Source organism: Anolis sagrei, chromosome 6 (assembly GCF_037176765.1).
Source record: "Anolis sagrei isolate rAnoSag1 chromosome 6, rAnoSag1.mat, whole genome shotgun sequence".
Taxonomy (NCBI): domain Eukaryota; kingdom Metazoa; phylum Chordata; class Lepidosauria; order Squamata; family Dactyloidae; genus Anolis; species Anolis sagrei.
The window spans coordinates 89944679-89958258 of NC_090026.1; the positions used below are offsets into that span (position 1 = coordinate 89944679).

General features: G+C 38.9%; 1 protein-coding gene across 5 annotated transcripts in view; it reads left to right on the forward strand.

Annotated features, from left to right (window-relative positions):
* Window positions 1–13580, forward strand: part of CPVL (carboxypeptidase vitellogenic like) — a 45338-nt gene that overhangs the window by 13112 nt on the left and 18646 nt on the right. For 4 of the 5 annotated variants that reach the window (XM_060782005.2, XM_060782009.2, XM_067470241.1 and 1 more), the window contains exons 2-8: window positions 2998–3206; window positions 4766–4884; window positions 7436–7550; window positions 8035–8093; window positions 8697–8776; window positions 10386–10452; window positions 12779–12901. In XM_060782005.2, the coding sequence (XP_060637988.2) occupies window positions 3014–3206; window positions 4766–4884; window positions 7436–7550; window positions 8035–8093; window positions 8697–8776; window positions 10386–10452; window positions 12779–12901 (756 nt within the window). In that variant the 5' untranslated portion in view covers window positions 2998–3013. Of the gene's footprint in view, window positions 1–2404; window positions 2595–2997; window positions 3207–4765; window positions 4885–7435; window positions 7551–8034; window positions 8094–8696; window positions 8777–10385; window positions 10453–12778; window positions 12902–13580 lie in introns of those variants that run through there. The other variant, XM_067470240.1, reaches the window with a different exon arrangement.

A 13580-nucleotide genomic window follows, 5' to 3' on the forward strand; every position in this document is an offset into this window, starting at 1 on the left:
CAAAAAGTGGGCAGTTCGAATCTGGGGAGCGGAGTGAGCTCCCACTGTTAGGCCCAGTTTCTGCCATCATAGCAGTTCGAAAACATGCAAAAGTGAGTAGATCAATAGGTACTGCTTCTATGGGAAGGTAACGGCACTCCATGCAGTCATGCCGGCCATATGACCTTAAAGGCGTCTACAGATAACGCTGGCTCTTCAGCTTAGAAATGGAGATGAGCACCAACCCACAGAGTTGGACATGACTAGACTTAATGTCAGGGGAAACCTTTACCTTAACTGCTGTGACTGCAATCTTGGGAATTGTAGGTTCTTCAGGCACCAGCCCTGTTTGATAGATAAGACTGAAAATATTCACGATTCTATAGTATTGAATCATGGCAGGTATAGTAGTGTCAAATTTCATTAATTCTACTGTTTAGTGTACCCACAGTTGCATTATTGAATTGTATTGGTTTTGAGGAGACAGGCAAGGGTTTTGTGTGTGTGTGTGTGTGTGTGTGTGTAAAAAGCAGCAATGAACCCAGGACTTTGTTGAGCAAAAGAAACATGCAAACTGTGCACAACTTCCTTCAGTTATTTTTTTCTTCTTGGAAAACCTTCAGAGGTCGTCCTGTTCTAAGCCAAGACATGTGACCGGCAGCAGGCTTGTTTTATATAGATCTGTAATACTGGAAAATCAATGTAGAACTTGTCCAAATAAAACTTCAGTCTCCTTTTGCAGTAGAAAGCAGTCTGTTTGCTGCACAGACTCTGTGTACTCTTGAAATTGCCATTGATCAATGTTGGTCTCTCTGGCCATATCAATGCTTAGAGATGTGGAAAAATAATCCTGCTTCTGTGACTAATTGAAAACTTTTCCTTTCCAGCATAGACGTAAACTTGCTTTTATGGATCCCCCCCACATGCAAGCCAGTTTAGGGTTAATCAAGGCATCCTTGGAAATTGTTGGATTGAATGAGAAGAATGTGAAACCCTACTGTTTTTTCATGCCATCATCTTTTGTTGCAGTTTGAAATATGACATGGATTATCCAAAAAGTGGTCAGAAGTAATTCTATAGTCTTTGCTGTATTTTTAAATAAATTAGTATGAATACATATATAAATGGATTTTTTTAGAGCCCCTGGTGGCGCAGTGGATTAAACCACTGAGCTGCTGAGCTTGTTGACAGAAAGGTCACAGGTTTGAATCCAGGGAGTGGCGTGAGCTTCCACTGTCAGCCCCAGCTTCTGCCAACTTAGCAGTTTGAAAACGTGCAAATGTGAGTAGATCAATAGGTACTGCTCTGGCAGGGAGGTAACGGTGCTCCATATAGTCATGCGGACCACATGACCATGGAGGTGTCTACGAACAACGCAGACCCTTCAGCTTAGAAATTGAGATGAGCACCAATCCCAGAGTCGGACACAACTGGACTTAATGTCAGGGGAGAACCTTTACCTTTACCTAAATAGATTTTTAATCTGTTTCTGTAGTTTCCTAGTTGTTCTCAATCGAACACACTCCCTTACAATATAAAGAGACACAGCAGAAAATGAAAAAAAAGTGCATTTACACTTGTAAGAGGGTGGAATGGCTAGACCTTGTCAAATCTTGCTCGGAAGTTATGATTTCCACATGTAAAAAACTCCATAAAGAACAGTTGAATTCTGTGAGTTTATGTATGAATATTTTGGGGTTCTAGGATTTGAACTGCTAATATTATTTATTAATGAAGTGTATTGTTATTATAGCAATAAAATTTGATTCACTGGAACTGGAAAGCATTTGGCAAAGGAGTTGGTAAATCACCCTGTGAAGTGAATATGTTAATTTCACTTCTTCATGCTAGTTTCTATGTGGAGATCAACTAAGTGGAACACGAGAACTTGCACTACGCCTAATAAACTTGCCTAAAATATGTAGAGAGCTTCTACATATCAGCTTTTTAAAATTGGTTTGAGGAATGCGCTAGACTTCAGCCACAGCAGCTCACAAAGCATGGATGTAATATGATTTGTGTTAATCAACCTTTGCCCAAATTTGAACTACCTGATATTTTAAGATTTTTTTCCAAAGACAGTTCCAACATGTAATATTCGATGGAGAATGTTATATTTGTGAAAGTATTTATTTATTTTCTATATTTATACCTCACTCTTCTCACCCTGAAGGGGATTCAGCTTTCAAGTTGGCAACAATTGGATGCCACAAAAATATATAACTAGCTATAAAATACACATATACATTAAAACCAAAAAGTTACAAACAACAATATTAAAACCAATTATAAAACCATGCAATCCAAAATCATAGTTGAAAACCATTCTAGTCGTCATTACACTATTCCGTATTCACTTATTGCACTGAAAAGTTACTGTCCGAAAGCATGGTCCCACATCCATGTTTTTAATTTCTTTATGAAGGTCAGGAGGGAGGAAGCTGAACTGATTTCACTGGGAAGGGAGTTCCACAGCTGAGGTGCCACTACTGAGAAGGCCCTGTCTCTCCTCCCCACCAAACACCCCTACGAAGGAGGTGGGACTGAGAGCAGCCCCCCCCCCCAGAAGTTCTTAACCTCCAAGGTGGTTCATAGGGTGAGATACGTTTGGACAGGTAAGCTGAGCCGGAACCATTTAGGGCTTTATAGGCCAAAGCCAGCACTTTGAATTGTGCTCAGTAGCAGACTGTCAGCCAGTGGAGCTGATGTAATTGGGGGGGGGGGGGGGGAGGAGTTGTATGCTCCCTGTGTGCCGCTCCAGTGAGGAATCTGGCTGCCTCCCGTTGAACCACTTGGAGCTTCTGAACAGTCTGCACAGGCAATCCCATGTAGAGCACAACAGCTAGAAAGTAACAGCAAGATTTAGCATGTGCTTCTGCTTTTACACTTGGGAAGAAAAGCTACTTCTGAAGTTGAGTGGGACTTTAATTCTCTTTACAAAGCTGCAGCAACTATTTTACTTTGTTTTGTTCACGTTTTTGTTCAAACTGTATTCTCCCCCCCCCCCTCCCCTTCTAGGTAACAGAAGGAAAAAATGTGCAGGATATCAACAGTTTGGCTAGCATTGCTGAGCCTGAGCTTGATGCTAGAACTAGGAAACACCCATAAGCGATGGAGTTTGCTCCGAAGCATTTTCAAAACAATAAAGTATGGCGAGGCATCAGGAGGAGACCCTGGACAACCTCTGTTTCTGACACCGTACATTGAAAGTGGCAGAACTGAGGAAGGTAAAATGAAATGTTGTAAACTTAAGATTGAAAGTATGCAAAGAAGTCATTACAGGCTGAACATCCGTTATCTGAAATGCTAGGGACCAAAAACGTTTTGGATTATTATTGCTATTCCATCAGAGATGGAACCCAAGTCTAAACACAAAATGTGTTTATGTTTCACAAAAACTTTGTACCCATAATTTTGTCCATGGAACAAAGTTTGTGTACATTAAACTAACAGAAAGCAAAGATTTCACTATCACAACCACCTATGTGGACAGGTTTGGATTTTGGAACACTTCTAATTTCTGGTTAAAGGATGCTCAGTCTGTATCTGAAATGTTTCCATGCCATCACCTGAGTCACAACACAGCTAAGCAATGTGGAAGGAGGAGGAGCAATTGTCTAAAAGTTGAAGTTCAAATTTCTTTTGACTGGATGTCAGTTGGAGAGTGGATTTTTAATTATCTCTTTTCTGCCATTGATTAGATGTATAAACATCTCCAGACTTAAATGCAAATAGTTTCCCATACTTCTTACAGTAGTTTTTTTCTTTAGAGGTGCATCTACACCGTACAATTAATGCAGTTTTACATCACTTTAATTGCTATGGAATTCTGGGATTTGTAGTTTAGTGAAGCACCAGTGCCCTTTGGTAGGGAAGGCTTAAGACCTTGGAAAATTGGAGCTCCCATGATTCCATAGGATTGAGCCATGGCAGTCAGTGGTGTCAAACTGCACTAATTGTACAGTGTGATGCACCCCATTCCCCTTACCTTGTTCTGTTATGCCAATGGCTTGGAAAGAGGAACCCATCCAGTGAGGTCAGCATGACTTGTACAATACTATTTCTTTCCAAATAATTGTTATTAAATATTTACTAGAAGAGAGGGGGGACAAGGGAAGGTAAAGGAAAAAAATGGGGACAATAGATCAGTTATTGGTTAGTTGCATTTTTGCAAATGTCTAATATGTCGCAAGGAGAAAACAAGGGGGGTGGATGAGGGTTGTTGAGGTATGTGGCACTCTTTTGACTTGTACTATAGTCTTTACTTGGCAGAGGCAGCTAGGAAATGTCTTCTGTTTTCTCTTCTGTCTTACTTACCTCAACTTTCAGATTAATGCAAAATGTAAGATAGCCACTGTTTCCAGTTTAGCATTTGTGATTTATTTAAGTGGGGTGAAAGTCAGTAAATCACATGGCAGCATCAAAAGCGATGTAACTGTGTGATAGCTCAGGGAAAGAAGGACATACATTTCGCTTATCAGTTGGAAGCAACTACGCAGAAATACTTGCTTGTTGATTTCTATCTTGATCTAAGTTGGAATTTATTCGTTTTTAAAAATAATTTTGTTTTGATTCTTTGCTATTTTACAAAAGTAACAAAATATGTAAGTTCTTTGAAATTTTGATTGCACAAGGATACCACTTGTGTACCTATATTTGAAAAATACCATATTTGAGCCACAAATGAGGCTCACATATCTTGCATGTTTCTGAACTCTTGGGCACTTCTTAAACATTGTTCTTTTTCCTGTGCTTGCTTTTGTTGCTGTTTTTTTTTTTTTAACAGGAAGGCAGTTAAGTTTGGTGGGCCCTTTGCCAGGAGCCAGTGTGAAGAGCTATTCAGGCTATCTGACAGTCAACAAGACTTACAACAGCAATCTTTTCTTCTGGTTTTTCCCTGCTCAGGTGGGCTTGCAGTTTGATTTAAGCGCACAAAAAGACCATTCGAAAATAATTTCATTTTGTGACCATATTCTGACAAGGATATTGAAAATTGTGTGTGTGTGTGTGTGTCTGATTGTATGCTTTTTGCATTTATAGTCTTACAGGATGGAGTGGTGTTCTATCATTTTCAGTATTGGCTTGTGTGTGTGTGTGTAATACAGTAAGAGCCCTATAACCATGGAGCCCATATCCACAGTTCCTACCTGGATCCATACCAGAAATGGTATCTCCAGGAATTTTCTATGTCCTCTAGGCCACTGCTTCTTAAACTGTGGGTCATGACCTCAAATGGGGTCTCCTTAGCTCAGTGTTAACGTACTGAAAACACCACCCATGTTTTGCAAATCTCTTAGCAACAACTTACAGTGTTTACAGTGGAGTCTGCAGAAAATGCTTCAGCTGTATTTCATAAAAAGGAATACCAGCCTGTTTAGCAAGCTTTGCAATTACTGATTTGTTCTCGGTAAATGTTTGATTTTTATATCTATTTCTTATGTCTATACACCAGAGTCATGTAAAAAATTCCTTAGGCAGAAAGTAGAAAAGTTTAAGAAGCCCTACTCTAGGTGGCTTTATGGTATGTTTCCCTTACAAATTGCCATAGAGTTGCACTGGAATGCCAAAAACATTTGGGAATATCTTTCTAGGAATGTCTTGATCCTCAACAGCAAATTTATGGTATGCTGGGACCAGAAGTCATACCTGCAGTTTCAGATAAATACAGTCTGGTTAGGAATGTATTCCCCATGGATGTGGGGGCCTTAATGTGAGTGGCAAGGAGGGAAAAAGACAATATTACCTTATTCCAGTGCAAGGTGGTGAAGCAAAAAAAAATGAAAGTGTTTACTGTATACGCTTCCCATTTCTAATGAAAATTCTGCCTGTGTTTTTGAATATGCAAAGAAATATATGGGTCAATCACACTAAGAATTTAGGCTGAAAAACTACAGAATCATTGGTGTCCCACTTGTATAGTTTAGAGTACTACCTTTGGACTCTATTGGTGATGACCACATAAAGGCTCACGTGCTTAGAAGAAACTAGTTTAGGTTGAAGTTTCAGTCTTATCATTTTGAAGGATGCAGTTCTAAATGCAACATAAAAGAATGTATACAGAAGGATTTTCTAAAAGTGTTTTTCAAACCTTTTACCTACTAACAAAGTTGCCAAGATAAGAGATATTTGGAACCATGTATATAACTCAGAGATACAGACTGCAGTTATCTAAAGGATGACCCTGAGTTTGCTTCATGATCTTTTCGTAATGACTTAGTTGATTTGATCTGTTCCCTTCATTTAACAGCAGTGTTTACAAGAATAATCACAGAGTAGACAAAATGTTGCCATGACATCTAAGTACGTCAAAGGGGTATCGCCACCACAAAAGGCCTTGAATGCGTCTGTTCTGTTCAGCTTTCCTTTTTATAACATTCAGTGCAATAGTTGGAAAATGTTTTTTTAAATTTTCAAACATGTCATAGAGCATTGGTCTGCATAATAGAAAACTGGAAAACATAAAGTCATCATCAGACTCAAGGCTCTTGCAAAAATTAAAACAAGTGAGGATTAATATACAAAAAAGGATTCAGGGAGAGCATGTTGAGCTCCCTCTGTCAGCTCCTGCTCCTCATGCGGGGACATGACAGAAGCCTCCCACACGGATGGTAAAGCATCAAACATCCGGGCATCTCCTGGGCAATGTCTTTGCAGTCGGCCAATTCTCTCACACCAGAAGCAACTTGCAGTTTCTCAAGTCACTCCTGACATTTTTAAAAAGGAAAATATTGTAAGACTTCTGCAGGCAAAGGGAAAAAGAAAGAGGCCAAACAAGAAAGAAACAATTTTATCATAATTATATGGAGTCAATAAATGTAATTCATGTAAAGATTGTTTGGGGACTTCTTAAGAGTATAAAATGGTTTTTCATCTGCAGAGAGATTGAGATTGTTTTCATTCTTTTAAAGCTTTCAACTACATGCCTAGCCTGTACTTGTATGTTATATGCATCTTGTTTTCCACTGCTTTTTTTCTTTCTTCTTCTCCTTCTCCTTTGTAATTATGCTTTTAAAAATACAATAAAACTGGCTGTTCCCATGAAAGGCAAGCATTTTCCCTGGTCCTCCCCATTCTGCTTAAAATTTGAATTATCCTTCTCTCCCTTTTCTTTCTCTCCCCCTTTCTCACTTTTTGCAGGACATTAGGACTTCATAGGTATATATTAAAATCATGTTGAATCATGTTTGTTCCCCAAAATACCTACAGTGGATAGGAAATGGAAGCTCAAGCTTCAACATAAGTTTCTTTTGTAGCCACAGATGTATGTAATGATTATTCTGAATGTATATATTAGCCTGGGATTGATCATCTAAGCAAGTTTCCATTTTGAGCTTGACCATCACTTCTATAGAAAGATGTCATAAGACATTAAAGTGGCACTTACTTCTTGTAAAGTTTTTAAAGATAATTAATATATATGTAGAAATATTTTCAATTTTTATTCTTTTTATTGCAGGTACAGCCAGAGAATGCCCCAGTCCTACTTTGGCTGCAAGGCGGACCTGGAGGAACATCTATGTTTGGCCTTTTTGTTGAGCATGGGCCATATCTTGTCCACAAGAATCTCACATGCAAGTATTTCTTTCCAATATTAGAGAGTGACGATGGAATGTAAATATTATTATAATATTCTTTTGTTGTTTTGAGCTGCCTTCAAATGATTTATTATTTAACGGTCATCCTAAAATGAGTCCATCATTGAATTTTCTTAACAAGATTTGTTCAGAGTGAACTTGTCTTCACCTTTTTTTGAGAGAAAAAGACTTGCAATGGTGAGGCTCTCCTGGGTCTGTTGATGGCACTGCGGCCTCAAGGAGAGTGATGGCAAGGCCCTCCTAGACTCTTTGGTGCCATGGCAGCCTCAAGGAGGGTAATGGTGAGCCCTCCTGGGCCTGTTGGTGCCGCAGCGGCCTTGAAGAGGGTGATGGTGAGGATCTGGCTTTAGAAGATTTGGCTTCTTAATACCAATAGTTTCTTTTGGTCTTCCAAATTCACCACCCAGTAATTATTCAAGATTTGAAAACTTATTTACACTTTTCAATTTCATTTTAATAGTGTCTGAACGAAAATTTCCATGGACATCTAAGTTTTCCATGCTCTACATTGACAACCCGGTAAGTTAAAAAATCAGCCAAGTTGTCTTGAGATACTCTTACTATATAAACTTATAAAAACGCATTGTTCTGATTTAAATTAATTGGGGGTGTCCTGTTATTGAATCTTATTTTTGCCCAAAGTTTGATGTTTTAGATTGATGTGTTTGAACCACATTCTATATTAAAACAGGCTGGCAAAGTGTGGTCTATGACTATATATTCCCCCAGGGATCCATAGTACCCCCAGTCCCTTGGACTCTCAAACCCCTCCCCCCCCCCAAGAGACCTACTCCGACAACATATAAGAAACAGACTTATCTAAATGTGACTCCAAAGCAACCAAGAGTGTATGTGTAACATTAAAAAAATACACAGAACACATCCCACCTCTCTTTAAATTCAGGTCTCTGTTGCTGGTAGTTGGCCATGTCATCTCCTTAAATTAGGAATGGAAATAATATCTCCTACCAGATTTGATGAAAGACAAGTACAAAGACAGATTTAAAGCTTGTGTATTATCGATATGGAAGAGACTACATACCTAAAAAATGTATAATTTGGTTTGAAGTGAAAGATAGTAGCAGAGAGTTGGGAACTAATTGTTTCCTCTTGTCTTACCAGGTTGGAACCGGCTTCAGTTTTACAAATGATGAGAGAGGATATGCAGAAAATCAAGATGATGTTGGAAGAGATTTATATAGGTAAATCACTCAATCCAGGATGAATGTCTGAGGCTTTTAGGGGAAGTCTTTCCAGTTGTAATTTCAGTAAATGCTAGTAACACTGCTGACATCTACTGGAGAGCTTAGTATTTTGAGACTCTGGAATCATTTCCTTATCCTTTTCACTTTATTTGAATGCTGTTATAAACATTCTCTTTAGATTGTCCAGAAAGCTGTCAACATGGAGGATGGGGGTGGGAGTGGTTCAGATACAGAGAAGTTGCACTTATAATTGCAGTCATCTTGCAATGTATGTTAGCCTGAGGAAACTTTTGGCCCAGTATACTGTGAGGAAGTCTAGCCACTGGTAGATTGTTGTTATGTTCCTTAAAATCATTTCCAACTTAAGACAACCCTATCATGGAGTCTTATTGGCATGATTTGTTTAGACAGGGTTATCCTTTGACTTCTGCTGAGGTTGTCAGCATGTGACTTGCCCAAGGTCATCCAATGAGTTTCCATTTTCCGAATGAGGGTTTGAAATCTGATCTCCAAAGTCATAGTCCAATTGTCAAACCATTACATTGCATTGGCTCGTCATACTGACTCACACTTGCACATGTTATTATTGAAACTATCTCTGTTTAACCACTTTTATATCTAGGAGTATTCAGAAAGTTGATTGCATTTGTGAGAGCTTCAATCTAATTTTTTAGATTTATTTGGAAACAGAAAGCGAAAAGGCTGGTTTTATGATGCCTTTGTCTAAACCTTTAGCTGCCTTTTTGATGCCTTTGTCTAAACTAGGCATGGGCAAACTTTCTAACTTGGGGGCCATATGCTAACACTCTCTGCTAGGAGGACTGGTTGCCCAGTGATGGAAGGAAGCAAGGAATGGAAGGAGGACGGAAGGAAGAAAAGGAGGAAATAATGGAAGAAAAAAAAGAAAGGGAAGGGGAGAGGAAGGAGAGGAGGAAAGACAAAAAGGAAGGAAGAATGAAAGGGTGGAAGGGGAGAATGGAAGGAAGAAAGAGAAGAAAGGGAGGAAGAGAAGGATGGCTGAAAGGAAGCAAAAGAGAAGGAAGGAAAAGAGAAGGGGGAAGTGATGGATGGAAGGAAAGAAGGGAGGGATAAAGGAAGGGAAGGATAAAGGAAAGAGAGGGAGGAAAGAGGGAAGGAAGGACAAAAGATGGAAGGGAAGGATGGAAGGAGGAAGAGGAAGGGAAAGGAGAGAGGTAAGGAGGAAGGAAAGATAAAATGGAGGGGAGGAAGAAAGGACGGAGAAAGAGGGAGAGAGGGAAGGAAGAATAAAAAGTGGAAGGAAAGGAGGATCGAAAGACAAAAGGGAAGGAAGGAGAACGGGTGGAAAGGAAGGAAGAAAAAAAGGGGGGGAAGAGAAAGGGAAGGAAGGATGAAAGGGTGGAAGGGAAGTAAGGAGGGAGGGAGAAAGAGGGAGAGAGGGAAGAAAGAAGAAAAGAGAGGAGGGAAGGATATGATAGTGTGTGAGAGAAGGGCTTGAGAAAAGAGCCCAAGGGGCTGCATCTGGACCCCGGGGCTGGGTTTGCCCATACCTGGTCTAAACTGAGCATAGTAGCATTTAATCCTGTCTCTGTGCTGTTGGATTATTTGGATTTTAATTGTATTTCAGTGCCCTCGTCCAGTTTTTCCTGCTCTTTCCTGATTATCAGAAAAATGACTTCTATGCAACAGGAGAAGTAAGTTTAAATAACTTACATTTCCAGGAAAGTATTTAAATTGTAACCCCAAAGTTCTGAGTAGAAATAAATTGATTGTTTGCATTATACTGCTCAGATGAAGAAAAACCTTCATCAGTTATATTGAAGCATTAATCCCATTTGCTATGGGGTGAATAGCAATGTTTAAAAATAGCGTGGGAAGAAAGGATTAGACACATATACTGTGTAAGTCCAGTTATGAAGATGTAACTTTCATGCAGGATTCTATCTGTATCTTGCATTTCAGATTATAGAGCATATTGTCTCCTGAAATCTTAAAAATCATCCTAGGAGTCATTTGCAGAGCTCTGGCTGAATGTTGTTTATCTGAAGAGAAAATCGAGGTGCAGTTCAAAATGACTTCAGCACAAAAAGGAGTTTGAAAAAGTGCAGTCAATGTTACAAGTTAAATTAAAAATATGGGAAGAGAAGATATTTTTTAAAAAACTAATCTTAAGATGATCTCAATGTTCACATTTCAAATTATGATCAGGTTCTCTATAACTAGAAGATGCTTATATGAAGATAGGCATATGTTATGATTAGCAATGATTAGTGATTAATGAATAAGAAATAATATTCATGAAACGGCCACCAGGGGGAGTACATGTTATATCTCATTTCAGACCATTGGCTTGTTATGCCTCTGATTTTTCTGAATATTTTGGGCGAATAATATTGGCCTCAGCATTGAGTCTGACAGCATTGATTTTACAATTAAGAGCTTAGATTTTATACAACAACTTTGTTTACTGCCTTCTTCCAGTAATGCTTGTTTGGGTAGTGCAATTCATTGAGAAACGTACCCTGCCAAAAAGTGAGCTTCCTTTTTGTATTGGAAACAGAATTCTTTGGTAACTGGAAAGCAGTTCATTGTTAGAGACTAATTGCTAACATATGTAATGTTTTAATTCTAGTTGAGAGACAGTTATACTTCCATTATAATTTTGTTCCCAAAAGATTTCATTCCATCACAGCTTGGTTTTATGTTCCTCCGCACTCAGCACCTAATCTTTCTGCTGTTACACTGTTTTAAAAATGTGCAGTGTGATTGTAATTGTTTTTCTGATGTTGTTGTTGATTTTATTTTGTTTCATTTTATTTTATTGTATGTGTTTTAATCTTTTGGGCTTGTCCCTTTGTAATAATAATAATAATAATAATAGTAATAACAACACTTTATTTATATTCCGCCCTTCTCACCCCGAAGGGGACTCAGGGCGGATCACAATACATATACTTGGCAAACATTCAATGCCGTTTTGTATCGACAATACACAGGCAGACAGACGACAGAAGAAGGTATTTTGTTTCGATTCAGTGTCCAGCTGTTTTTATGCCACTGAAGGTTGGGCTTGAGTCCAGGGGGTGCTGTTGCTCTGTCCTCTGTGATGAAGAGCCGTCAGGACTTCCTCCTTCCTTTTGGTTGTCCAGCATTTTCTGATCTTCACTCTTTATGCTGTCGTAAAACACCTCCCCCACTTTTTTAGCGGTATCTAATTTCTCTAATTACAGCTAAAGCTGTTTTTGAATTGCTTAGGTAAACAATGAGCTAGGGTGTCATTTGGCAGCTCACGCCAAACCCAGGGTTCGAACTTGCAAGCAATTGCTGACGATTTACCAGCTGTGCTAAACCTCTGGCCCCAAGTCCCTTCAGGGATATGGTGGTGGGGTATAAACATAAAGTAGTTATTATCATTAAAATTATCCTAAGAAATGATTGAGGGTGAAAATATCAGCTCTTCATGAGGACACTATGAAATAAGAGATTTAATTGCCTAAAAATGCTGTGAGAGTATTGGTGTGTGTGTTTCTTTTGGTTCCCTTGCTTCAATGATCTAGATCTTAATTGTTTTTATTTAATCTGTATGAAACACTGTGCTTTAGTACAAATTAGACTGGATAATGCACAGAAGCACTAATAGTGGGTGGTTGTGCCTTCTTGACTGACTTTGTAGATTTTCTGGATCTTTTGCAACTAATGCTACAAATCTCTCTTGTATTCTGTTCCCCTTCTCATGTCCATCTTGATCTGAATTTTTGTTTATAGCTTCTATTCTTCCTTCCATTGGTTTTTTCCTTCCCCTTTTCTCCCTAAATTATTTACAGCATTTGATATTGAAAATATGATGTCTATATGACATAGAATGTGAACTGTGTACATCCTATATTTACATGTACAGAACTAAGCCCCACAGAATTCAGTCAAATTTGCTCACAGAGAAGCATAAACATCATTGAATGCTTTTAGATTATACTATTGCATAGAAGCTAATGTTTATTGACTTTTCTTCATTACCTTTAGTCGTATGCAGGAAAGTATGTGCCTGCCATTGGCTACTATATTCATACTCATAACCCAACAGCGAAGATTAAGATAAACTTCAAAGGTGTTGCCATTGGAGATGGTCTCTGTGACCCTGAGTTGGTATGATTTCTGTACATTGTAGATATTTTTACTTGTCTATGGATATAAATGAACTGTGCTTCTCAAACTGAATGCTAAACAAGCCCTACGCCAAGTGGTTTTCCTTGTGCGCAAATCTGAAATATTCCAAAATTGCACATCTGGTTGGTTGAGATAGTGACACTTTTGCATTCTGATAATTCAGTGCAAACACATTTGTTTTCATGTGTAAAGTTATGAAGAATATTAAACATGAAATTTCATTCAGGCTGTGTGTATATGAAACAAATACAATTTATGTTTAGACTTGTATCCCATCTCCAAGATATCCCATGCATGTATACAGTAGAGTCTTGCTTATCAGACTTTCACTTATCCAACATTCCGTCTTATCCGATGCCCCCCTTTTTTCCAGAATTTCCCCTTCAATTAAAAGAGTGCGCCCCAACTCTCTCTCCATTCCCAATAAGTGAAAAAGGCAAACATGGAGGAGGAGGGAAGAAAGGGGAAAAAGAGGCAGGACTGGAAGTGGAACCATCCTCTCTCCTTCCATCTTTGATTTCCACAGTCCTCTTCTGCATCCGGGCACTTCCCACTGGGCCACTCTAGCCCCTAGGTATTGCCTTGCCTTAACCCTTTGAGTCCCTGTTGTTAGTATTCTAGGTGTCCAGCACTGCGTCTGACGTGTAACAGTAGAAGA